This window comes from Choristoneura fumiferana, chromosome 24 (genome assembly GCF_025370935.1).
Source record: "Choristoneura fumiferana chromosome 24, NRCan_CFum_1, whole genome shotgun sequence".
NCBI classification, from domain to species: domain Eukaryota; kingdom Metazoa; phylum Arthropoda; class Insecta; order Lepidoptera; family Tortricidae; genus Choristoneura; species Choristoneura fumiferana.
In genome coordinates this window covers 14478594-14504650 of record NC_133495.1, presented here as the reverse complement: position 1 = coordinate 14504650, position 26057 = coordinate 14478594, and the positions used below count along the sequence as shown (strand labels likewise).

The window sequence follows — 26057 nt, the reverse complement described above, 5'->3', positions numbered from 1 at the left end:
TCCCATAAAAATTTAATGAAAATTAAAATGTGGTCTGATAGAACTGTTCTTAATATATAAGTTAATGTGTCTACTCCAATAATTATGCGTGATAGACTTTTATTTTCTTTAAAAACCGTTAATAAACATTTGTTCGTTTTTAAAGAATATAAAAGTCTATCACGAATAATTATTGGAGTAGACACGTTGCCAACTCAGCAGGTATATATATAAACGATCTTAATGAATATCCGTCGCATCACGTCCCTAGCTGTTACAAGCTTGTACGCATGGCTAACAATAGCTTGTTTACAAAAATATCCCATTATTTTGTCACTCCCTAACTCCCATGTCACTTTCGCCGTTTTCTTCTAATTTGGTATTGTTTTAAGGTTTTCTTAATGTTTGATAGTTTTTTTAATCACTTTAAGTATAGTCGCGGAATGAAAAGATTGACCACCTTAAGGTCTATTTTTGCTTGCTCAGTATAACTGCTTAATCGACCGAGTATGACATCATCATCATCATCATCATCATCCCAGCCTATATACGTCCCACTGCAGGGCACAGGCCTCCTCTCAGAATGTGAGGGCTTGGGCAGTAGTTCCCACGCGGGCCCAGTGCGGATTGGGAACTTCACACACACCGTTGAATGGCTTCGCAGGTTTGTTGTGCAGGTTTCCTTTTCCTTCACCGTAAAGCTAGTGGTAAATTTCAAATGTAATTCCGCACATGAATTTCGATAAACTCAGAGGTGCGAGCCGGGGTTTGAACCCACGATCCTCTGCTTGAGAGGCCATAGGTCAAACCACTCGGCCACCACGGCTAACCGTATAGTATGACATATTCCGTCATAAGTCATTCAAAAAGGTAACATGTGCTTGCAACGTGTAAGCCAGTCTTTCACAAAGTGGCCGATAACGCCCCCTTGTGGGCACTGGAGGCCTAAAGGGGGGCGGTAAGCTAAAATAACCTAACCAACAAAAAGTTAAAAACCCCCGACTTTGTCACTTCAAAGTTTAATATCTCTAAAACATGTCTAAGAACCATCACTAGAAAACCTGCTTTCAATTTAAAAAAACGCATTCATATTGGTCCACCCGTTTAAGAAATACGGACACATAAACACACATAGCGGTCAAACTTATAACACCCCTCTTTTTGCGTCGGGGGTTAAAAAATGGGGGGCGCTATAAAATAACTGATTTCCAAAGTGGTTAGACGAAATAAGTTCTCTCTGTCGCTCTGGTGTAAACGAATTTATTTGAAAACTGGTCAACCTTCTCACTCCGCCACTGTACCTGGCATTAGACCAACTCTCTTTGAGTTAATACTACTTAAACTCGTGAGACTTTTTGATTAAAAATTACCTACTAAGTCTAACAGTTCAACTCACCATAAGAGCCAGGAGCGGTCCGACTGTAGTTTTATAAGATACTTGCAACCCTAGGAGTAGTAGGTACTTAGGTAGGAGCATTATCAGCAAATCATATATCAGGATATCGCGTGCCGCGCCTGCGTGGCAGAAACTATTTACTTAACTAATAGTCTCTTCGAATTTGATAGCAGTACGGCGAGGAAACTGAATCACGTATCAGGGTGGAACCTTTTCATAATCAATTTCGCTAGGTATGATTTTTTGGCAGATGTATGAGATATCAACAAGATATTAGTAGCATTAAGGCTCCACCCTGGTACGTAGATCAGTATTTTGGACTTTTGGACATAGCGTGATTTGGTGCGCGCGTACGGTCGGTCGAGCCGTCGGTCCGGCTCGTCGGTCGCGCGGCGTCGGTCGACCGACGAGCTATGAGATTGTATGGATGCGTTCAGTACCCTTAGTGTAAGTTTTCGGTTACAAAATACGCCTCGATCGCGTTCGCGTTATAATCTCAATTTGTATGGAAACACGAACATCGCAAACGTTCCGCTAGAGGCGCTGTTCGTGTTGGCATACAAATTGAGATTTTAACGCCAACGCGATCGAGACGTATTTTGTAACCGAAAACTTACACTAAGGGCACAGTGCTTCGCTGACGGAGCGACCGACCTGTGAACTGTACACACGCGTCGCAGTTCGCCGTGCGTAGCACTGAATGAATTTTCGCAACCGACGGTCAGCGCTGACGGTCAGGACCTACCGTCGGTCGAGCACTGTTTCCAGCCTAACAAAGAAAGAGAGGAAACATTTATTCGTGACAACATGGTAAGAATGGTTAAGAATAAAAATACGCTCGAAAAACAAACCTCCTTTGGGCAGTCGGTTAAAAATAAAAAATAGTTATGCATATCACGAAATGGTCCCAAATCAGCAATCTGCCGGTCTTGCGAACGGCGCTGGTCTTCCTTTGGGACCATCTGGTCAACATACATTAAAAATCATACTTTTAAATAAATATAATATTGCAATAAGTAGACGGCTACGATTTCTAAGGTGTTACGTCACTTTTGACCGATGTTAATCGATGTTAGAGAGAGATAGGTTGCAGACAGTTTTAGGGTTTTAACCCCCGTCACAAAAAGGGGTTATAAGTTTAAAGCCAATGTCTGTCTGTCTGTGGTATCATAGCTCTTAAACTGATGCGTTTTTTACGTAAAAGCTTACAGTGGTTCTTAACTTAGTTTGATAAAAATCAGTTCAGCCGTTTTTGAGATAACGAACTTTGAATGACAATGTTGGGCTTTTTAATTTTTGTAGTTTATTAATGTTTAGGGCCAGTACAGACGGACTGCATTCCAAGTGCAACGTAACCGCAACTGCCGACTGTTCATATATTTTTATCGCAGTCAGCGTGCAGTGCAGGGAAGTTTTAGGTATCTGGCCTCGAAGTGTTGGAATAACATCCCTCCTCCTATTCGAGGAGTTCGTTCAAGGCAGATGTTTAAGCAAAGGTTTAAAACATATTTATTGGATTGCCAGAAGCTTCAGGTCAATGCTTAGTACTACCCGGTATCGTCGGTTCTATTTGACAACCAGGCTGCGAAAATCTTTGTCTTTGTTTTTGCTTGTATTAGGTACCTATATTCAAAGAATGTCTGTTATGTTTGTTTGTTATTTGAACCTTAAATTATACATTATTATAGTAACTTTGAGTAAAAATTGTATGTGACTGAGTGCGTCAACTCCTACTGGTTCCGACAGAATATCAGCGCTGTGACAGCAATGTCGCAGCACATGCTGAGTCGGCGCCTTTTCGCGGGTGTGCCGTGACAACTTAATTTAAATATGTAACAATCTGAATCGTTTGTTTATGTAGAATTGTCATGGCATGTTTGTGAATAAAGTTTTTTATCTATCTATCTATCAGTTGTGCCGACTGCGTTGGAACTGCAGTGACAAAGGTATGGGCAGTCGGCAGTTGGTAGTTATGTTGCAGTTGGAAAGCAGTCCGTCTGTACTGTACTGGCCCTTACTGCTTCCCCTTATTCTTTTTTTTGGGAACGGTTGTGTTTGTTTTTGCTTTCAAAAGTTAACTCTCAGTAGGTAGTTGTCATTTTCTTCTAATTTATGTTAATTTTATTCACAACAGAATATTGTCGTAAAGTTTCATTTCACTGAGCCCGTTGTAGCTATTTTACCGACCACTGCATTGAATTTGTGACCTTAATCCGGTGTCCGTTAGTCGATTGTTGTTTGATTTGGCGTATGCATGTGACAGATGTATTGTATTATTGTAGATGCGGGATTTTATATTAGAAACACAAAAGATTATTGACCACTAAACGGCTTCCTGTCATTATAGACTATTTTTTCTTATAAATAAATATAAAACCTACTTCCAAACTAAGCAAACTTGTGTTATGGGTATGCAACGTCCAAGACCCGAGAGCAAACATTCGTATAATTCATGCAAATATCTGCCCCGGCCGGGGATCGAACCCGGGAACTCATACTTCGTAGTCAGGTTCAACCACTCTGCTATCCGGTCGCCAAAATTCAGTCACACCAACGGAGCCCGCTCCGCTGTCGGACCATCTGTCACATGTTGTGTATCTTTTTAACCGTTTTAGTTAGTCTTGACATTTTCACGAAGTAAACGCTATGGCATAAACTGGACAAGTACGAGTTTAACTCGCGTGGAGAAGGTTCCGTCACAGACTGAGTAATAATAAAACAAAGGAGACAGATGGATAAGTTCGCCTTTGTACATATCTTTCTCTTGTTAACTGTAATTTTCATATGTTTTATGTACAATAAAGAGTTATACAATACAATACAATAATAAATAGAAATAAAGAAAATTTCCTATAACTTTTTTTTTCGGACTGCGCAGCGCACGGCGTGGCACTGCGTAGTTTTTGTCTTGCGAAGATTGGCTAGCGGCCGTGTAAATGACGCTTGGCTGTGTGCGTGCGTCGATTCGGGCGCTAATATGAAGTCAATCTACTGCCTATTACTTACTTAAGTATTGTGGCGGAAGCGGTGTAGACAATCTCGCTCTACCTTGATCAAATGCTACAGTCGGCGCGGGGTATTTATTTGCTTGTGCGCGAACAATTGTACTGTATAACTCTTTGTTGTACATACAACATACGAAAAAAACAGTTAACAAGAGAAAGAGGTGTACAAAGGCGAACTTATCCCTTAAAGGGATCTCTTCCAGTTAACCTTTGAACGATGGAAAGTACATCAGAAACAAGAGTAGACACTACGAGTAGGTATTACAATGGAAAAATAAAAGGACCGAAAATTTAAATATAAACTAAACAATACTTTTCCCATTTACAATTGTTCCCAATTTCCATGAATTCCATCCATTTTCGTACTACCATTAGGTACGCGTGACAATTCTATTACATTTATATTAGTTCAATGGGTTGTTTATACGTATCTAACATTCAGTGTATCTTCGGCGCGGGCGCCGGCGGCGTGCGTTTTTTATTGTCCGCCGCTAGCCGACGAATACGTCGTGCGCGATTAGCGGCCGCGTTTCCGCGCAGGCTTGCGCACGCGCATGCTGTACGGTATAAGCATCTTTAATTATGCTCAGTAAATACAAACCATCATCATCATGTCGATCGAAAGACGTCCACTGCTGGACATAGGCCTCCCCCAAGGCTCTCCACTCAGACCGGTCTTGTGCTTTCCGCATCCACCGCGATCCCGCGATCTTAACCAGGTCGTCGCTCCATCTTGTGGGAGGCCTAGCGACAGTTCGTCTCCCGGTCCGCGGACGCTATTAGAGAACCTTCTGCAACTGCATTATATAACCTAACTAACTTAGAAATGTTCCTAGCCCTTGACATTATTGTAATTTAAAAATTCAATTATTACTCAAAAATGGCGAAACCGATTTCAATATAACATAGTTAAGCCACCACAAGGAAACTAAACATACACGTAAAAAACCGCATCGAAATCAGTCCATCCGTCCAAGAGCTAAGACGCTACAGACAGATTAGTGTCAAACTTATAATACCTCTTTTTTACGTGGTGTTTTCAAACTCAAACTCACAACATTTATTGACATACGAGTAAAAAAACACACTATCTACATCACAACAAAAACACAGTAAAAACATAAAAAGAAGAAGAGAGAAAAATTAGAGACGCTGCGCTGTAGTGTGATGCCAAATGGACTCAGCTCAGCATGTGCCCTGTAACCAGAGCCCTGTAAGTTTTCGGTTATAAAATACGTCTCGATCGCGTTCGCGTTTAAACCTCAATTTATATGGAAACACGAACAGCACCTCTAGTGGAACGTTTGCGATGTTCGTGTTTCCATACAAATTGAGATTTTAACGCGAACGCGATCGTGACGTATTTTGTAACCGAAAACTTACGCTAAGGGCACAGATCGAGCTGCAGCGCTGGTTTTCAGCTAAATCCCGGTGTGTGTGCAGTGCACCCACGTAGCTGAACGCGTAATAACTGTAGTTTTTTACCACCGTACAGTACAAATTCCCACAGGACGTACATGAGATTGCCAGCTACAGCTACATACATTAAACCACCTACAAAATGCATTGTAAGGAGTTTATCACGAGCCATTGAAAACGCGAAGTCCCCGCCATTATTGGCTATCAAGTAGGTCGCGAATGATTGCTATTACTATTGTATGCTAAACCGACCACCCACACCTCTGACGCACCTCTAAGATTTAATTTAATGTTATCGCAATACGGATGAGTAATTTTATATTTATTCCGTACATACCCAGAAACCACCGACTATCATACCTCTCTGCCAATGGCCAAATCAGGGGTATGTTTTAAAGTTTGCGGGTAAAAACCTAGAAAAGTCTATCATCTGGTAACATGGTGAATGGTTTTGTTGCTCTGAATATGAGCTCTGGTTGAGTTTGTGTGATTTGTAAGTGTGTGTCCTTACAGTGCGGAGGTGAAGGAACTACATGAACACACTTCATGATGTGTGTTCATGTAGTTCGCAAGCATAAACGTAGCTATCATAAGGTCGCGGGTGAGCAAAGTAAAAGTTCCTGGAGAAGTCTCTATTAGATAAAACCTCCCCTCATTCTCCTCCTACTAAAGTGCATCATCAACTTTCACACATTACTTACTTACTACTTGAATTTTGACGCAGCTTGAAGAGTCCGGAGTATGATTTAATATCTGGAAAATTTTAATAATATCGAAGCATCAACATCGTTTAATCAGTGTATAGCTAGTGTTGTGAGCCTTATTTTTAGGGTTCCGGAGCCAAAATGGCAAAAACGGAACCCTTATAGTTTCGCCATGTCTGTCTGTCTGTCAGTCTGTCCGTCCGCGGCTTTGCTCAGGGACTATCAATTCTAGAAAGCTGTAATTTTGCACGGATATATAAGTAAACTATACCGACAAAATGGTACAATTCAAAATTCAAAAATATTTTTTTTTAGGGTACCTCCCATGTACAGGAAGCGGGGGTGATTCTTTTTTCTCATCCAACCCTATAGTGTGGGGTATCGTAGGTCTTTTAAAACCATTAGGGGGTTGCTAAGACGATTTTTCGATTCAGTGATTTGTTTGCGAAATATTCAACTTTAAAGTGCAAATTTTCATAGAAATCGAGCGTCGTCCCCCCCCCCCCCTCTAAAATCAGGATGGCAGTAAATATATCAAACTTTCAAGGAAAACTATAACGGCTAAGTTTGCTTGAGAATTATTAGTAGTTTCTGAGTAAATAGCAGCCTAATGTATAAAATATACCTAAACTTGGAAGACTCCGTATAAAATACGAAATCCTTAGAAAAATATTACTTAATTTTTTCGTAATGGCTACAGAACCCTATTTTGGGCGTGTCCGACACGCTCTTGGCCGGTTTTTTTTATTTGCCGCGGTTTCTCGTGTACAGCTTTCGTTGGCCAGAGTCTACGTCTAAGCGACCCAGTGTGCCCACAACACGCCGCACCTAAATCGTGAGTGCCAATAGCGAAGATGTTCGCATTCCAGCTGGCAACGACTAAATGTCGTTGGGCTCCCAGAGAGGTCGCTGCGAGGTCGCGCACTAGCAACATAATGAAGGTTTGACAACAGGTTTAAAAGTTACTACATGTAGGTACAGATGCAGCTTACTGAAATTTACTGAAACTGATTGAGAAAACAAGATAAATATGAACTTACACGAGAAAATACGACGGAAAAACAATTATTACATTTTCATTATACAATACAATACACATATTTACATATATATTATATTTGATTTCTGACCTTGGCATAGAACGTTTTCACAGTAAGTTTCATAATTAAAGTAAAATATTGCGTGCGTGCCCGTTCCGTTACGAAAATTATTATATGATTAAACGAACTTACCTGAAGTGAAGTTCTATCATAATTATACGAAGCTCCTTGTCCGAGACGATTTACAAGTAGTAGCGCTGACGTACCAGCGCCTGAGTCACTGTTTTTAAAGCTAAAAAAAAAAAGAAAAAACCTCTCTCGTTTGACAGATGTTTGACAAGTCATTACGTTTAAAGGTATGAACAACCCTATATTTGGGATAATGCTTAATTATTAATGGGAGGGATTGGGAGTGTCGTCTCGGACAAGGAGCTTCGTATAATTATGATAGAACTTCACTTCAGGTAAGTTCGTTTAATCATATAATTATACTTTTCTCCTTGTCCGAGACGATTTACAAGTAGCTGTTTAAAGCTAGGGTTGTGAATAATATTCAATGTAAGTAAAAAAAAAAGAATACTCATTTATTCTATATGAACAACGATTAAGAATATTATAAAGGAAACAAAAGTAAAATATCTTCTTGGATTAACAATTTAAAAGTACTAATCAACGCAGTACGTATTAGGTAGCCATAATTATTTATAATTAATATATATTATATGACTATGCTAAGGCATATATGGAATCACAGAAATCAGATGTGTTGTTCTTGATAGGCCTATTGTAATGTCGGGCAAATGTTGCCGAATTTGCTGACCATCCAGCAGTCTTATAAATCTGTTCTATACTAACTCCTGCTCTGAGCGCAGCCGATGTAGAGGCGTGACGAGTGCTGTGCGCTGAGAATACTTTTACATCAATCCCCGATTCTTCAAGGGTCTTTTTAATCCACCGACTAATTGTTTGAGAGGAGGCAGGATGGTGTGGTTTCTTATATGTTAGGATTAGTTTACTATTATCTTTTCTTAACAGTTCTGTCATTTGAATGTAAGATTTTAAGGTGTTAACTGGACAAATATGAACCTTATGTTCATAAGTATTAAGCTCAAGAACCGGTTGCAGGCTACCTCGCCTAGAGGTCTTTATTGTATCTGTAATGTGAATTTTTGCCATATTTTCAGAGAATGATATGTTATTTAATTTAATTAACGACAAGGTCTGTACCCTTTGGCCAGTGGCTAGTGCCAGCAGGGTCACTAATTTTTTGGTAAGATTTTCTAAAGTAATAGTAGTCATAGAAAAAGAGGCTAAGTAGTTTAACACTATTCCGGGATCCCAAGTAAAATTATATTTAGGAGTAGGTGGTTTTGAACGAAAAACACCTTTCAGGAATCTTTTCAGTCTGTCATCTGTTCCAACTTTAGGACTTATTAGTAAAGCTAAGGCTGATCTTGCGGAGTTCAGTGAACCATAAGAAGCTCCCTTCTCAAAACAATCATTTAAGAATTTTAAAATGTATGGGATTGATCCCTGATAAGGGTCTACATTATGATTCTGGCAAAAGGTCCACCAAAGTTTCAACGAAGATTCATATTGCTTCATTGTACTGCTTGCGAGTGAATTTAACATCACACCAAGCACTGATGATGGTGTCCCTCGCCTTATGTAAGCTTCGCTGATAGCAGCCCTGCAGCCAGGGAAAGCTGGCGGCAAAGTGGGTGACTTTCTCTGTATGGGGAAGACAATAAATATTCGTTAGGTTCAAATATGATGAGATCACCAACTAAAAGAGACTTGACTATCGGGAACCACGGTTGTGATTTCCAGTAAGGGAATACTAATATTCCGGTGGCTTTATCAGTCCTAATTTTATGTACGCATTTTAGTACCAGAGAAAATGGCGGGAAAGCATAAAAAAACATATTTGTCCAGTTAAGTGTAAATGCGTCAACAGCAAAGGCTTCTGGGTCACATTTCCAGGATACAAATTTCAAACATTTTCTATTGATTCTAGAAGCAAATAAATCTATGTCTGGAGTGCCGAATTCCTTTACAATTTTTGTATAAGCTTGGTGACTCAACTCCCATTCAATGTTGATTTTTCTAGATTCTCTATCTGCATAGAAATTATCTTTAGTATTTATGTAAGATACAAATACCCAAATATTTCTCTCTTCACACCATTGCCAAAATTTTCTTGTTATGCTATTGAGGTGTGGAAATTGGATACCTCCCATTTTATTAATATAAGCTACTGCTGTCGTGTTATCAATTCTTAACAACAGCTCACAATTAGTAAAATTTTTAGAAAAACATTTGAGTCCTAAATATGCAGCTTTCAATTCTAAGAAATTAATATGGTGTTCTTTTTCCTCAATTGACCAGGAACCCGATGCTTTTTCATCTCCACACACAGCGCCCCAACCTGTCAATGATGCGTCTGTGTGTATTTCTATTGCAAATTTGTGTTCTTTAATAGGGTTATATTTATCGATATTCTTACACCACCAATCTAGCTCTGAGTGCATATCATGAGGTAAGGTCATTATTGCGTCGTAATTGTCACTATTTTTAATTAATGCTAGATATTTTTCCCTTTCAAGTAATTTGGTATATACCCAACCATATGGTACGGCTGGACAAACTGAGTTGAGTAACCCCAGTATTTGAGAAAATTCTCTAATGGTAAAGTGACGCTTTAGCTTAAATATATTTAATTTTTCTACTATTGAAAGCTGCTTTTGTTTAGGCACTGATAGAGACATGTTAGAAGAATCTATTTGAAACCCTAAATATTTACATCTTTTACTAGGAGAGAGTACACTCTTTTCGAAGTTAATAATAAATCCTAGATCTTGAAGCACTTTACAAGCAAGATTTACATTTTTCTTGCATTTCTCTTCAGAGTCACCAAAGTATAAGCTGTCGTCCAGATAATATGTCAATACAACATCATATTCTCTAAGATAGGCGCTAATAGGTTTGATAATTTTTGTAAAAACAAATGGAGCCGTGCATAAGCCATAGGGTAGAGCATTGAATTGATACAATTGTTCATTAAATTTAAATCTTAAATATTTTTTAGAATTTTCTGCTATAGGTACTGAAAAATATGCCTCCTTTAGGTCTATAGATGCTAAGTAACAATTTTTGGACATTAATTTACATGCCGTTCTGATATCCTCTAACTTAAAATGTTCGGTATCAATAAATTGATTTAATTTCTTTAAGTTAAGAATAAATCTATATGTACCATTGGGTTTTGGTATCAAAAATATTGGTGAGGTGAATTGGTCAGGGTCATATGTACATTCAACAATTGCTTCTAGAGTCTTTAGTTTTTCTATTTCCTGACTTATTATTTCAATTTCTTTTTTAGACCAATTTTGTGTTGCTGATTGGTATGCTGGTGGTTTCCTACTAAAGGGAATTTCATATCCTTGAATCCAGTTTAAAATAATTTGGTCATCCGTTATTTGATGCCAATTATCAATAAATAATTTTAATCTACCTGCGTGTACCTGTGTAACTATCGACGATGATTGGGCATACGATGATTGGGCATACGACGATATTTCTGTCGCCTCTGGTCCCTGGTCTGGTTCTGGTTGAAGCTGTACTGTCTGCTCTGATGCTGTGCTCGTTGCCCGCCACGCGCACGTTGATGTTGCTGCGGCGGGCCCCTCCAGTTTACCTGTTTCTTCACTGGAGCATGATTAATTTTTTGAGGTAATTTAGGAGCTTGTTCCTTTATCTGCGTGCTTGCTTTTTTGATCATTTGTGCTGCTTTAATTTTTTCTCCACAGTCTTTGCCAAAGAGGAATTCATCTGGCATTGCATCCTTGACTGCCTCTTTGACCGTTTGGTTGGCTCCTGCCAGTGCGAAAAACTTTCTAGAAGAAGAATCTTGGTGAAATATTTCCGCTAACAACTTCGCAGCATCATTTATTTCTTCTATTAAGGTGCGGGTATTTATATTGCCCTTCATTAGGTTTGTTAGGGACTTTCCCAAACATGACATTGCTTTTCCAGTAAGATTTTGTCTTGAAGTTATTCGTCTGTCCCTTTTTAGAGTGAGTTCAGACACAGATGCCTGAATTTCAGGATTCATTAGTGGGGCATTACCACTGTTAAAATTTTTGGGGGTGGGATATTTTTTCACAATATTCTCTATAGCTTCCTTTTGCAGCCCGCTGCCCATTATTTTTGTCCAGCGAGTGGCCAGTTCTGGCCTAATGGCCTCTCCAATCTCTGTTTTTTCTTGGCCCTCATTTCCCAAAGCCAAGAGGAACTCTTCTGGCAGTTCATCATCTTCAGGAACTGTTGATGAAGGCAGAAGTTAGATCATGATCATGAACTGGTAATAGATTATTTTACAACCAAAGAAAGCTATTGGTTTATCTATTGAATGATAACACACACATACATGTAGTATTGTTATAATGTCTATCCGCTAGTGATAGCACATGCTTGTACCAATACCATAGAGTCTATCCGCTGAGTGATAGCGCTAAAGAATATGTAACAACCAGTTGTTGATTTTATCCATTTTTGTGAAAAAAATGCTTAATGTTTTGACCAAAGGGACAGTTTGATTTTTAGAGTACTTTTGTCTATCCACTGTGTGATAGCGCTGAAATTGATTACTCAATTGATCTTTTGAAGCTCCTTTAAATATCCCCGGCGTTTGAAGTAGGTAAGTACTTAAATTATACTATACATCGTTTTAGTAAGTACACATTACCTATATCCAAATCCTCGTCTGTCTGAGCCAGTGCATGCTCAGATTGCATCAGGGGCGGCGGCGCCTGCTCCTGCGCCGTCGTGGAAGCCTGCAGCGATGATGAAGTGGAAGTGTCTTGAGCTCGCTCCAGCTTCTTCTCTAATCTTCTTATTTTCTTCCTGATGTGTTCTTCATCCACTGGATCCTTCCTTTTTCCCATTTTTTCACTTTATTTATGCTCACGAATTTATGGAGAAAAAATACGTAATGCGCGATGTCGTTACGATGTTTGAATTGAAAGATTTAAAAAAAAAACGTTTTTGCCATAGATGTATTTGGGTTTTGCGTAGATAAAATAAATAAATAAAAGGGAGCATTTTTAAAGGCATGAATACAACTTACGGAACGTAAACGTTGAACTTCACAATACCCTTCGTCCTTTCTTATCTTACCTATGGTATAAAAAAAAAAGAAAGTGCCTTGGCCTTGGCTTTTCTGTTGAAACGTAAATTGACATAAGTATTCAATTCCTTCAATTCATTTTACTTGTTACATTAGAAGGTTAAATACCTATGATTTTATGATGTTCTCGAGGCGTTTAATAGATATTATCTTTGAGGCAATATAATACAATCTTCGTAACATACCTTACAATGTTTGTTTATCAAAACAAACCTCACTCAATTGCGATTATTGAACTATTTTGTTGTTTTTCTCCATCCTTGAAGTCACTTTATACACTTAAACCAATAGAATTTCGAATTAGCACAATTAATGTAAGAAATTATACTTAATATTGATTGATTTTCCATTATAAACGAGAAATTACAGCGACCGGCGCGTGCACTGAAAGCGTAATGACTTGTCAAACATCTGTCAAACGAGAGAGGTTTTTTCTTTTTTTTTTTAGCTTTAAAAACAGTGACTCAGGCGCTGGTACGTCAGCGCTACTACTTGTAAATCGTCTCGGACAAGGAGAAAAGTATAATTAAGTAAAAACATCTGGAGACCCTGTTTTTCCAGCTCGGAATCATGGACTGAGTCTTACCTACCAAATTTAGTTTGTTTGTCGGAGAGATAAACTCAAGGTACAACTTTCAATAGAAATGCACGGCTATCTTTTTCATTTTTAATTTTAATCTGTAGGATTTGTACTTTTTGATACTAAATGATACTTGAATGTAGTTTTTTTTTAACTGATCAGTCACATACGAGAGGATAGGGGCCACAAGACACTAAACTACCACGGCTTTATGGTAAGTTACCTGTTAACTGTGTTTATTAGGCAATCCAAGCCCTAGAATACGGCCTCTGTCACTCCCTGCATTCCTATTGGCAAGAATCTCAAACGTTGCGAAATCTGCGCGTGCGTCTGAACAAGTGTACAAAGTTAATTGTGCTGCCAAGGCCGAGGGCTATAGAGCACGAGCACGCATATCCATAGATAAGCTAGAGGTAACCCACTGATTTCCTACATATATAAATATTCGTCCATGCACTATTTACCGTGAACAGGTTCAACTTTGCCCTCTGGCCCCAACATTGCCTGATTCAATTTGGAGTCGATAACTAGCACCCTTCTATGTTTTTAAACTTTTATCCCCCCGTAATAATAATTCCCGTGTAGATAAAAGTTTAAAACCTATAAGAGTGCTAAGTTATCGACTCTAAATCGAATCAGGCAATGTTGGGGCCAGAAGGCAAAGTTGAAGCAGTTTACGGTACCCTTTTTGAGGTTGAATTTCCAAAAACCCGTTTATAGGCCAATCGAATAAAATCCTTAAAAAGCGTTTTGGGGAATTAATTTCCAGTAAGCTGCAAATCGTTATAAGTAATACCTGCAGTAGCAGTATTGTATCCGATGGCATACCTACCTAACTCAAGCATCTCCCTTGCTCCCCGTACTGCCTATCAAAAATGTCCACTCCACAACACTGCACCTTATAAGTAACAATTTTTTACTAAATAGTGAGAAACGGCTGTTCCAAGAACATTGTCATTGTGTATTTTTAGGGTTTCGTAGCCAAAATGGCAAAAACGGAACCCTTATAGTTTCACTATGTCTGTCTGTCTGTCCGTCCGTCCGCGGCTTTGCTCAGGAACTATCAATACTAGAAAGCTGTAATTTTGCACGGATATATATATAAAGTATCCCGACAAAATGGTACAATAAAAAAATCTAAAAAAATGTTTTTTTATGGTATATAGACGTAAAGTGCGGGTGTTTTTTTTTTCTCATCCAACCCTATAGTGTTTGGATTTTGTTGGACAGGTCTTTTAAAACCATTAGGGGGTTGCTAAGACAATTTTTCGATTCAGTGATTTGTTTGTGAAATATTCAACTTTAAAGTGCAAATTTTCATTAAAACCGAACGTCCCCCCCCCCCCTCTAAAATCTAAACCGGTGGGTGGAAAAATTTGAAAAAATTCAGGATGGTAGTAAGTATATCAAACTTACAAGGAAAACTATAACGGTTAAGTTTGCTTGAGAATCATTAGTAGTTTAAGAGTACCTAAAGCCTATGGTATAAAATATACCTAAACTTGGAAGATTCTATATAAAATACAAAATCCTTAGAAAAATATTACTTAATTTTTTCGTAATGGCTACCGAACCCTATTTTGGGCGTGTCCGACACGCTCTTGTTTTTAATTATTCTCAGTTTGTTGGCAGAAAAAATTAGCTCTCTTACGCTCTGTTCTTAATCTAAATCCTTAAAACCATATACGTGCATTTATAAAGGCATGCAAGAGCACTCACACGATCGAGGGCACATTACCTATTTATCATATCATTATATCGATAAAGTTCTGTGGGCAGTTCGATATAAGCTGCACAGTTAAGTTGGTAGCTCCGCGGTATGCGGAGAGCCTTGACTGGCTGACCGAGTGACGGGGTTCGACGCCGGCCGGTCATTCGCTGGGAAGGCCGTTTGGTAGGGTTGACATGAGTTATAGTCATTGTACGGTGCTACGGTAATGTATAACAGTAGAAACTACATGCCCAATGTAATGTTTGCTATTAATAACAGTAAGCTTAGGATCTCTCCATTTGTCGATCCCTGTTGATTGCTCCTCTATAATCTACTACTCAAATGTTGACTAGCGGAGAATTTGTACGAGTACGTATTTCGTTTTTGTACAACATAAAGTTTTGTTTTACCGGTGGTGGTTTTTTTTTGACATTCATAAGTGCTTGTTTTAGCCTAAATTGAATACACATATTTTGACTTTGACTTTAACTACTACATAATAATAATAAAAATAAATACCCTATAATACAATAAAAACCACCATTACCTCTCATATTTCGTTTTCTAGAATTTTTTTACCGTACAACGGCAAAAACTACTAGACACTGGCAAAATTGTCTTCCGATGGACAGGGCCATAGTTTTTTAAAGAAACAACAACAAAAAAGGTAGCCTAAAATGTAGGAACGAGAATGTTTTAATACATTTTGTCAATGAAACTTTATTATTACTTACCTCCTTAAGTAGATATCGCCCGATAATGTCAAACGTTTATTCGACTCTGATTCCAAAATTTGCTTCTATATTAATTTATTTCAAGTGGTTAGAGAAACTGACTACGAAGCTTGAGGTCCTGCAATGGGTTCGATTCCCGGCCGGTGCAGATATTTGTAGGAATAATGCGAATGTTTGTTCTCGGGTCTTGGATGTTTAATTATTTAAGTACGTATTTATCTATATAAGTATGTTTATCCGTTGCCTAGCAGCTGAGTGGCTAGGTACAAGCTTAGTTTTGGGACTATGTTCAATTGGTGTGAAGTTTCCTATATATTTATTTATTTATTCAATTAGCGTCGTTATCTGATTTGACAGATAGTTCAATCACAGATAACGCACAGCAAAATATTGAGCGCCTAATAAAAATTAATAGCAATGTTACTCCACTTACATTGCTATAACATAAAAAGAGGCGTTAGTAGTTTCATTGCTATGACTTTTATATAGGCGTCTGAGACGAATAACTTTTAATATTCGTATGTACAGTCAGCATCAAAAGTTTTTTTGTCCTTTGTCGTTGTAAAGCCACGTACTTACCGCCATACAAGATTGATAAATGTGTTAATGTGACAGAGTAAAAAAGTAACCAGCTACTTTTGATGCTGACCGTACCTACTTTAATTGTTTTACTATACATCTCTTGCATTTATCTCCTGTTTTCTGTACTAATTACCTACTATTTATTGGTGTTCAATAGAGTCATATTGTATTGTATTGTAAAAATATTTGCGTAACTAACCTAACCAACATAAAGTCGGAAAACCGCTTTGTCACTTCAAAGTTCAATATTTCAAAAACGGCTGAACCGATTTTAATAAAACTTATAACGCCCCTCTTTTTGCGTCGGAGGTTAATAATCAACAACTGCATGTACCAAATTCTTCCTTCCTCTTAATATGGCTTTAACGTAATCGTATCTTTATTTCTTAACCCGCCATTTCGATCATAAACTGTCAATTGGCCATCTTGGATCCGTTATTTGCAAAGTTATTGGTGCCGGTGGTGGAATAGCGAACTAATGCTGGTGAATAGTAATCCGGCTTGTTGTTGGCGAGTGGCGCCGCGGTGGAGCGCACGAGTAAGTTTGTAATACCTACCTGCGGTCAGCTTGCTTCCGCGTTAGGTGCATCCTCTTAAGGCGAAGATGGTATAAATTTTAAAGTTCGTAAAATTAGTTTTAATTACTAGTTACTGGTTTTATAATCAAATGTCGAGCATTTAAAATTCATAAGGAAAATCATCGACAATAAGCTGATTTAAATTTAAAATATTTATTAAATAAATAAAAACAATTACTTGGGCCCAATATTGGTACGTTTAAGTGTAAAAAAAAATGGCACGGATGTCTAATTTTTCATGATTGGTTTTTTGGAGTCTTTTAATATTTTTTATTTCAACTCCAAATTAGTTACTTTGTTGTTGTTGTTTTTTTGTTTTTTTTAAACCATTCATAATATTTTGATTGCTTAGTAGCGACATCTCTTATCTGGATGAACGGTTAGTTCCGAAAGAATGTGACGAAACATAGATGTCGCTAGTGCTGCTGCTTAAGTAGCATAGTAGAAATAAGCAACCTGAGATATGTATGCATAGGAAAAATTCGTGTCTAGATTCCTGTCCAGCAGTGGTGTAGGGGTTATAGCACGCAGCACGGATTGCTGAGGACCTGGGTTCGATTCCCAGTGCAGGTCTCTTTTTCTGTTTTTCTGTGCATCCATGTCTCAATTTGTATCCATTATTGGTGAAATAAGTCTTCATAATTTACGAAAAAAACCTGAAAAAAGGCAATATTGATAACAGCGCCAACTTACGGGACACTGATCATGAGCTAACCAGGAGCATAGCCCTTAAGCAATTCAGGTCAGTAAAGTTGCTGGCCGAAGATAAATTTGCCATTTTTGACGGCACATATATAATAATCATCATCATCCTGTCATATGGCTCCCCCATAACAAATAAAACAATGATATAAGCAATGTCTCCCACTTAACTCTGCTCGCTCTCTAGCCTGCGCCTGAGCATTCCCGCGCGACCGCCGCGCACGCCGCTCGTGCGATGTAAGTGACAGTGACAGTGACAGAAGCTCGACTGACGGTTGGATTTATATTTTTTTAAAGTGACGTTGGCTGACTTTGACGTTGGCAAATTCATTTCAAGTCCAGAGAAAAGTTGATATTTAAAAAAAGTGTGTTTTTGTGCAAATCGGAAGTGGGTGAAATTGTGAGGAAACCTGGAGTGATGGTTTGATTTTTCTATTAGTATTTTTTTTTGTTTTGTTAAGGGTGTAAATTTTGTCGTAAACGTCACAAGTTGTCGTAAATGTCACAAATAAATAGATTAGTATTATTATCATAATATAATATTAATTGTAAAGACAGAGCCTAGGTTTGAAAGAGAGCTAGATAAAACCAAGATATTGTTTTGTATGGGAATTCACTTAGTTAAAGATAGAAAATATTTTTTTAACGCTAACTAAAATACAAAGTTAAATTGAAACAAAATCAAGTGTAACTATAACTAACCTGCATTATAACTAGATCTTTCTGTGCCACAAAAATCAGTTCCATAACATAACTATTACTAAATCTGTAGATTAATTTAATCTTTGACCCTTTCATTAACTGGGGCAACTGGTCAAGTCAGCGTAAACTTTTTAAATTATTTACCGTAAAAATGTCGCGTAACAGCAATTCTTATGATTGAATCGGCTATATCGTTCACTGTACTGGTTTGTGCTATTCAACAAAAAAAAAATTACTTACTTACATTTTATGTTATATTACCTATTATACAATTTGAAAATAATAATATATAATAAAAACCGGGCAAATGCGAGTCGGACTCGCGCACCGAGGGTTCCGTATAAATATTTTTTATTATTATGATGTAACTAAAATTTCACGGTTTTCAAAATGTTTCCTTTATCTGTGCTATAAGACGTTGCTTCGTGCCAAATTTCAAGATTCTGAGTTCACGGGAAGTACCCTGTAGGTTTTGATTCCCTTGCGAGTTTTGAAAATTTGCGGAAATTTGCGGCATAAACGGCTGTATCTTTTGATTGCGTTGGCTTAGAAGTTTGATTTTTTCACAGCCCGAAGGGACAGTAGACCTGAGAGTATTTGATATAAATTTCAGCTTGATACCTCCACGCATTCCTGAGAAAAAGGGTCTTGACAGACGGACGGACGGACAACAAAGTGATCCTATAAGGGTTCCGTTTTTTCCTTTCGAACCCTAAAAAATACTTGAAGAGAACATGATTCGGTTAAAAAAATCTCTTTTAATACCATCCAGCTAACATTATTATATGATTTCAAAATGAACTAGCAACATTTTTTTTTTGACTGGATGGCAAACGAGCAAGTGGGTCTCCTGATGGTAAGAGATCACCACCGCCCATAAACATCTGCAACACCAGGGGTATTGCAGATGCGTTGCCAACCTAGAGGCCTAGATGGGGATACCTCAGTGTCAGTAATTTTACCGGCTGTCTTACTCTCCACGCCGAAACACAACAGGGCAAGCACTGCTGCTTCACGGCAGGATTAGCGAGCAAGATGGTGGTAGCAATCCGGGCGGACCTTGCACAAGGTCCTACCACCTGCATTTGATCCAACAAACAGGGCAAATTAAATAAAATCTTGCAAATAGAATTAAAGGTGAAAATATAAGCGCTTATACAGTAATTTAACTTCTTGGCCTTGACTGTAAATACACTTAGGGGCTGTTTCACCACCCATTGACTAATTTTATTTGACGGATAAATGTCACATCACATTTATCCGTCAGATAAATTTTACAGGGGGTTAAAGTTTAATATATGCTAATTTTTAGATTGTGGTACTTTTTGTTGACTGTAGGTACTTGCATTGTTATACAAAATGCATATGCACACCAAATTTCAAGTCAATCCGATAGTGGCAGTGACAGTGGGTTGAAATTAAAATACAAAATTTAAAACGTAGCTTAAATGTATAATTAAACAAACATTGCAAGTAAAATACTCGTAAAAGCTTTTAGAACACTATACTGTATTTTTACGGCTTTATTGTACTACATTTATATTACGTTGTTAAAACAATATTCCACGCTCGTTTCTTAAAAGTTATTTTATATTTATAACATTTATATAACGAACTTCGATTGACATAATAGATAGTAACGTAAATTGAAAATACAAACTGAAATATAGATGCACAGAAAAACCAGAAAAATAAGACCATCACTGGGAAATTCGTGTCGGTACCGTTGACCATCAGTGGTGATGGTCTTATTTTTCTGGTTTTTCTGTGCATCTATATTTCAGTTTGTATTTTCAATTTAGGTTTTACGGGATGACCGTAAATGTAAAAATTTGGAATTGAAATAAAAAATACAAAAAGATTCCAAAAAAACAATCTTAATTAGATAGTAACGTACTTAACCTAAAAATTTTTTTAAAACATCTCAAGACAATCGGATCTTCGGAAATAGTTAATAAGAGACTTCTGAGATTTGTTTACATTGTTAGTGATAATTTAGATTCACCCAGAAGTATTAATTAGTTGCCTTTTACAACACAAAGGAAGACACAGATCCATCTTTTTCTAAAACCGAGCACGGTACAGGTTATTTAATAAGTAATAAATAACCCGTGCGTGACCATCATTATTATCTAGTTCTACATCTACCAAGATTCAGTTATTCAAAATCATCTTGAACAAATATTAGATACATTGAAAATACGTAACTGTAGCAAACTCCTTGGAGTTTTGTACTTTTTAGTGTATTTTTCTTTTATGTGTTACTCTCGTGGTTGTGTTATCAAGTCAAAATATTATATTTCAATTTGATCATATTATTTCTTTGTTTGCTTTTTATTTATTACAGTCCACTCATATACGTTTCAGTAACAATTAAGTAACTCTATAACTGAAGATTTATATCTAGTAAACAATTACTTTGCTCACCCGCGACCTTATAATAGCTTTTTTGTGCAAGAAATAAGGTCGTGACTGAGCAAAGTAATTGTTTTAGTACATTGATATGGGCCCCCGCAAAGTAATGTCAGATCCAATAAATTATTTAATTTATAGATTGTTTGCATTGACCTCAGCACTCGAGCCTAATTCTGTTCTCATTTTAGAACGATCATTATATTACGGGCGGAGAACAAATCCGCCCGACTTTCATTTATTATACTTTATTTTTATTACGCCGTACTTTCTACTCTCGATGTGGTTACTTGGACACAACCGCAATTTTTACTTGACGCTTAACGTTAGCAGACATCCTAAATTCGTATTTTGGTAGTAGCTGTACAACTGTGGCCTATATTACAGGCTTTAATTTACCTTGTAATGCTATTATTGCACAAGTAATATTTACCTCGACGTTTCGTTTGTGATATTTTGACTATGAGTGAGAATCACGAAAGTTTAAGACGTTATACCTTGTAATGGTTTGTATTTTACTTAAGTCAAATTTTACATTTGATTTACAAGTTCAAAATCGTGTTAATCCTTACTAATGTTGTAAATGAGAATAGTGTTTCTTTGTTTGTTATGCTTTCACGCCTAAAGTACTCAATCCGAGACGAAGGAGGAAGAAGAAGGAGGAAGAGACCGAGAAGGAAGGCATAGTTTTTGTCCTGAAATATTGCATAGTTCTTGGCAGACTAATTTGCGGGTAACAGCTATTTGATAAGGACATACTTTGAAACGCTAAAAAGAACATAGGATAGTTTTTATCCCGGAAAAATTGAAACACTTTATTGTACAAAAGTTAACGTGTGTACAAACACTTTTTCTCTTTTATTGTCTTTTTTCTTTGCTTTTTTATCTCAACGTTTGTTAATTATTATTTTATTTTTTATTTTGTCAAATATTATTGTACATGTACAAAGGTGAATTTATCCCACTAAGGGATATCTACCAGTCAACCTTTGAGTAGAGTCTTAACCGCTAAGCCTAAAGACATACAAATTCACGGATGTTCTTCATACAACTTAAAAAGACCATGATTCTAATTTTTGGTAATCATCAAATTCTAATGCAAGACCAAGAGGCTTACACGTGCAAAGCCGTCGGTAAAAGCTAGTCAATACTCGGAATATTGACATAGCGGTTGTCGCGTAAATAACATGGTCCCTAGAACTTTCTACAGCCATTAGACAATGGTCACGGCGAAAGGTGCTACACGTCAATTGCCTCGTATTGACACATCTCTTCAGCAATTTCCGTGCGTTTGTTATGTAATCTATGACCACGCACATCCGAGAAGTTATATCAATAGCTGGTAATGTTCCAACGGTTACAAGAAGGTCAAATATCTTTTGATGTAAATGAAAATATCACGAAAAGTAATTTTGTATAGGGGGTCAAAGATGCACAAGTTAAGAAAGATATAAATCATACAGCTAATTTAATCTTACATAAAAGTTACGACGTACTGCATTAATAAATAGGAAGACGGTTTTAATAAAAGTTATTTTAACACTTTTCTTGACATTTAAATGTGTCCACGTACGGCTGACCTAAAGTCTCTCCTTTCCATCACTGTTTGACATGCGTAAAATTAATCCCGCCATCTTATTTTCTACTTTTTACATTTTTTATGTAACGTAGAGTGGGGTTCCCTTGGCCCTGAAGTAACTTGGCCATTGAACTCCGTATCGGCTCAGATAATTATTGAGTCGTAATCTTTTTCATAATGACTGTATTGTTTGCTCTTTTTTCTCTGATTCCATTAGTTACACTAGAGTACCTATAGAGTTGTCATGTACATACAACTCAGTGACCTTTTTTTTAACCTCTGAAGCAAAAAGAGGGGTGTTATAATTTTGACACATGCAAGTTAACCGGCGATGCAAGTACAGTCAACAATAAGTACAGTCAGCGAAAACCTTATATATTTATTTTTTCAAGAAAAACTTATTACAAGCTTTTATTTAGTTTCACCTGTCCCGTTGTCTGTCTGTCTGTAATCAAATTTTACATGTTAAATTTGACCAACTTCCAGTAGTCAGATTGACTTGAAATTTGGAAAACTTATGTAAACCGCGTGACAATACATCCTGGTTGGTAGTTCAGCCAGGATCGTCTCCGCAGGACGAAACTCTTCAACGGTTTAGCATAGACTTGAAATTTGGTATGCAAATGTAGTTTAATTTGCAATGCAAGTACAGTCAACAAAAAGTACAGTCAGCAAAAAAGTTTGTATTGAAAATGAAATTTTTATGGTTAGGTTAGGTTATTTTAGAACAAAGTTTACACATTTAGCTAACATGTACTTACAACGCGTGATGCCGTCATGCAAAGACTTCAAAATAAAATATCCCTAGATTGCACGGCAATCAGTAAAAAGCTTTTAATTAAATATGTTAATGATTAAAATTGCGAATATTTTTCATCACTCACGCATAGAGGGTGCTGTTTATATAACATGCTGCATTTTATACAATATAATGATACGTTGCCCAACGATGTTGACAAATTATTACATGCCTGAGCCGCATGTCTGCTCGACCGTTGATTGAGTAAGAACTGTGACTAGGAAAGTGGTCTAGAAATATTTATATTCCGTAGTTCTTTCTTTAAAATTATACGGAAACTGAAACATGTCTATTTTATGATGACCTAACCAACAAAAAGTTGAAAAACCCCCGACTTTGTCAGTTCAAAAAAAAATCCAGTTCAAAGCATCACAAAATAAAATAATCATGATTCCGTGAATAAACCGTAACTTTGGCGGCAAAAACTAAATAAACCGAAAAACGTTGTCGCGTTCGCGTCCTTTGAAATCACTTCGTCAAATGATTTTAAACCTTACTGACGCGAGACTGGAGTTTATTTTTTATTTTCTTTCATAACAGCGGCTTTAAATACGTAACTGACAGTATCAAACTGTCGTCGACCTCGATTAATACTTACTTTTTTTATTAAAAATAAATGTCAGGCTGGCTTACTTTTAAACTTAGAACATCTTTTATGTATAACAACTATTTTAAGGAAGATTTTTTTTCTTTTTTCCTACTTGTAATACCGAATTAATATTGGAATAGCTACAGCGTCTACATCATGTTTTTTTTTATTTAGGCCAATTTTTACTTTTTAATGTGAAGCAAAGTATTCATACTTTTACTTTGCTAACTAACATTTATAAATTACCTACACAAATTTGATATTTATTTATTTTAGTATCTCTATACCATCTGCCAACAATTAATCTTTAGCTTCAGTGGTTTAGGCTGTGCCCTGCTCATTCAGTCAGTCAGGCACATTAATATTCTATAGTTATAAAGATTCATTATTTAAATGACCAGTGATATAAAAAAAAAATCGAGCAACCTTTCCTAATTTTTGAGATGGTTTAAAAAAATCTTATTTCTTATTATTACGTAATTTTAATATTTATTAAATTATCTAATAAAATATAAATCCTACCAGTCAGCCTCTAACAGTGTTTTTATTACAGATCAACTCGAATTTAAATTGCTAATTTACATAAAAGTGTATCTGTGTTTAGATACGATGTTAAGTGTTATCAGTGATACTTGAGTGAATTGAATTGTGATGTGAACAGTTTAAGTGATACGCCACCCCATATAACCTGGACAAGATGATGAAAATGGCAGCTGTGCTTATGGTAAGTTAAACAGTTATAAAATAATAAATAAAGGGTGAAAATACGTAAAGAATACAAAGAATAACGGATAAATACATAATGCAAATTTTATGGTATCCTAACTTTCCGCATTCCACAAATTTGCCAAACCGTTTTATTTCCAAACTTTCAATTTTTATCGAAACCTAAAATTATTCTCGATGTTTTTTATAGGTTTTTAGAACACAGTAACTACTTTGTAAGATGTACATTGAACTTCGTATTACCTAATTGGACCTAGGTAGCAAAACGAGCTCTTCCTAAGTAACAAAGTAAGAATATCTGGTCTCTATTCGATATATTGCTGGGAGCTCTAAAGACAACATGTAACAAGATGCTTAAATATATATCTCTAAACATGTTTAATAACAAACTAACTTTTACACGCGTCTTCCCACGAGTAAACCTGCTTAGTCATTGTATTGAAAGTCCCGTGGGAGTTCCCAAAAATTTGCATCGTGAATTTTACTAACGTTGCATAAAAAAAACCCTCGCCGAAATATATATTGCTACAACTGCAACATACAACTAAGTATATTTTATATTTAATCCTAGCGGTTTGTTAATTTTGACAATAATTAGGTATAAACAGATGTGTAAGTCGCGGTAAGTTTCCAAAAAGTTGGAAAAGTTCTCGGAAATTTCTGGAAATTTTCACAAGAAATACAGGAAATTTTAATTTAAGAAGCGGAAAGTTTCAATCCCCCATACAAAATTGTGAGACGTTTCCGAAATTTTCCTATGCGAAAAATTCCGCAATTTAGGAAAGTTTCCTTTGCCACATCAAAGAACACAATCTTAGCGATTGAAACTTTGGGATTTTATTTTAGACTTCCACCTACACTCTCGACGGATTGATCGTCCGATGAGAAGTGTTTGGTTTTCCCAAGGCAAGTTTAGAGGTTTGGTAGGTGTTTCCACACCACAGCTAGGTTTAGAGTTTGTAGTTGGCGAAAGAGAGCGCCGCGTACTCTCACCATCAGGTCCCTGAGGCGGAGACGAGCGGAGCGGAGAGGAGACATGTAGGGATCGACCTACTCGTCTCCGCCTGATTATCATCAGACGTGTAATGATTGGTCGATCAGTGGAGTCGCAGCCTTAATGGACTTATACGACACCTACGGGAGAGATGGGTACGTCCTATACTAAACCGGACACGTCGCGGTCTTGTATTAAGTATCTCCTAGAATATGGTCTATATAGCAAAGCTGTGGAGACGCCTGTTTATATAATACTAGCTTCTACCCGCGGCGTCGCTCGCATAAACTGTTAGATCTGACAGTCGAATTATAATTCCGAGATTTTACTACACGTGGGATTTTGCAAATATACCTACCCTCTCCATTGCGTCGTGGGTAAAAAAGAACAAACTATTCTGTGCAAAATTTCAGCCTACTCGATCCGATCCAAAAGTTTGAGCTGAATGTTGATGAGTCAGTCAGCCTGAAGTTTCTTTTTATAAATTACTAGCCGTTTCCGGCAACTTCGCCTGCGAACAATTAATTTTTTCGGGATAAAAGATAGCCATTATTTATTCTTGTTTTCTATACTATGATGTAGGTGTTAAATTCCATGGCGTCGCTCCAGTAGTTAAGGCGACTAAGCGGTACAAACAA

The 26057-nt window shown here is 37.1% G+C and overlaps 1 protein-coding gene across 3 annotated transcripts in view; it reads left to right on the top strand.

The window, feature by feature from the left end:
- The window catches only part of Rhp (GTP-Rho-binding protein rhophilin), a 214970-nt gene that overhangs the window by 77515 nt on the left and 111398 nt on the right, over positions 1-26057 (top strand). Inside the window, exons 1-2 of one of the 3 annotated variants that reach the window (XM_074106220.1) lie at positions 17802-17892; positions 24253-24423. The exons of 1 other annotated variant lie outside the window; for it this stretch is intronic. In XM_074106220.1, coding sequence (XP_073962321.1) covers positions 24397-24423 — 27 coding nt within the window. In that variant the 5' untranslated portion in view covers positions 17802-17892; positions 24253-24396. Of the gene's footprint in view, positions 1-17801; positions 17893-24252; positions 24424-26057 lie in introns of those variants that run through there. One more of the 3 variants, XM_074106221.1, reaches the window with a different exon arrangement.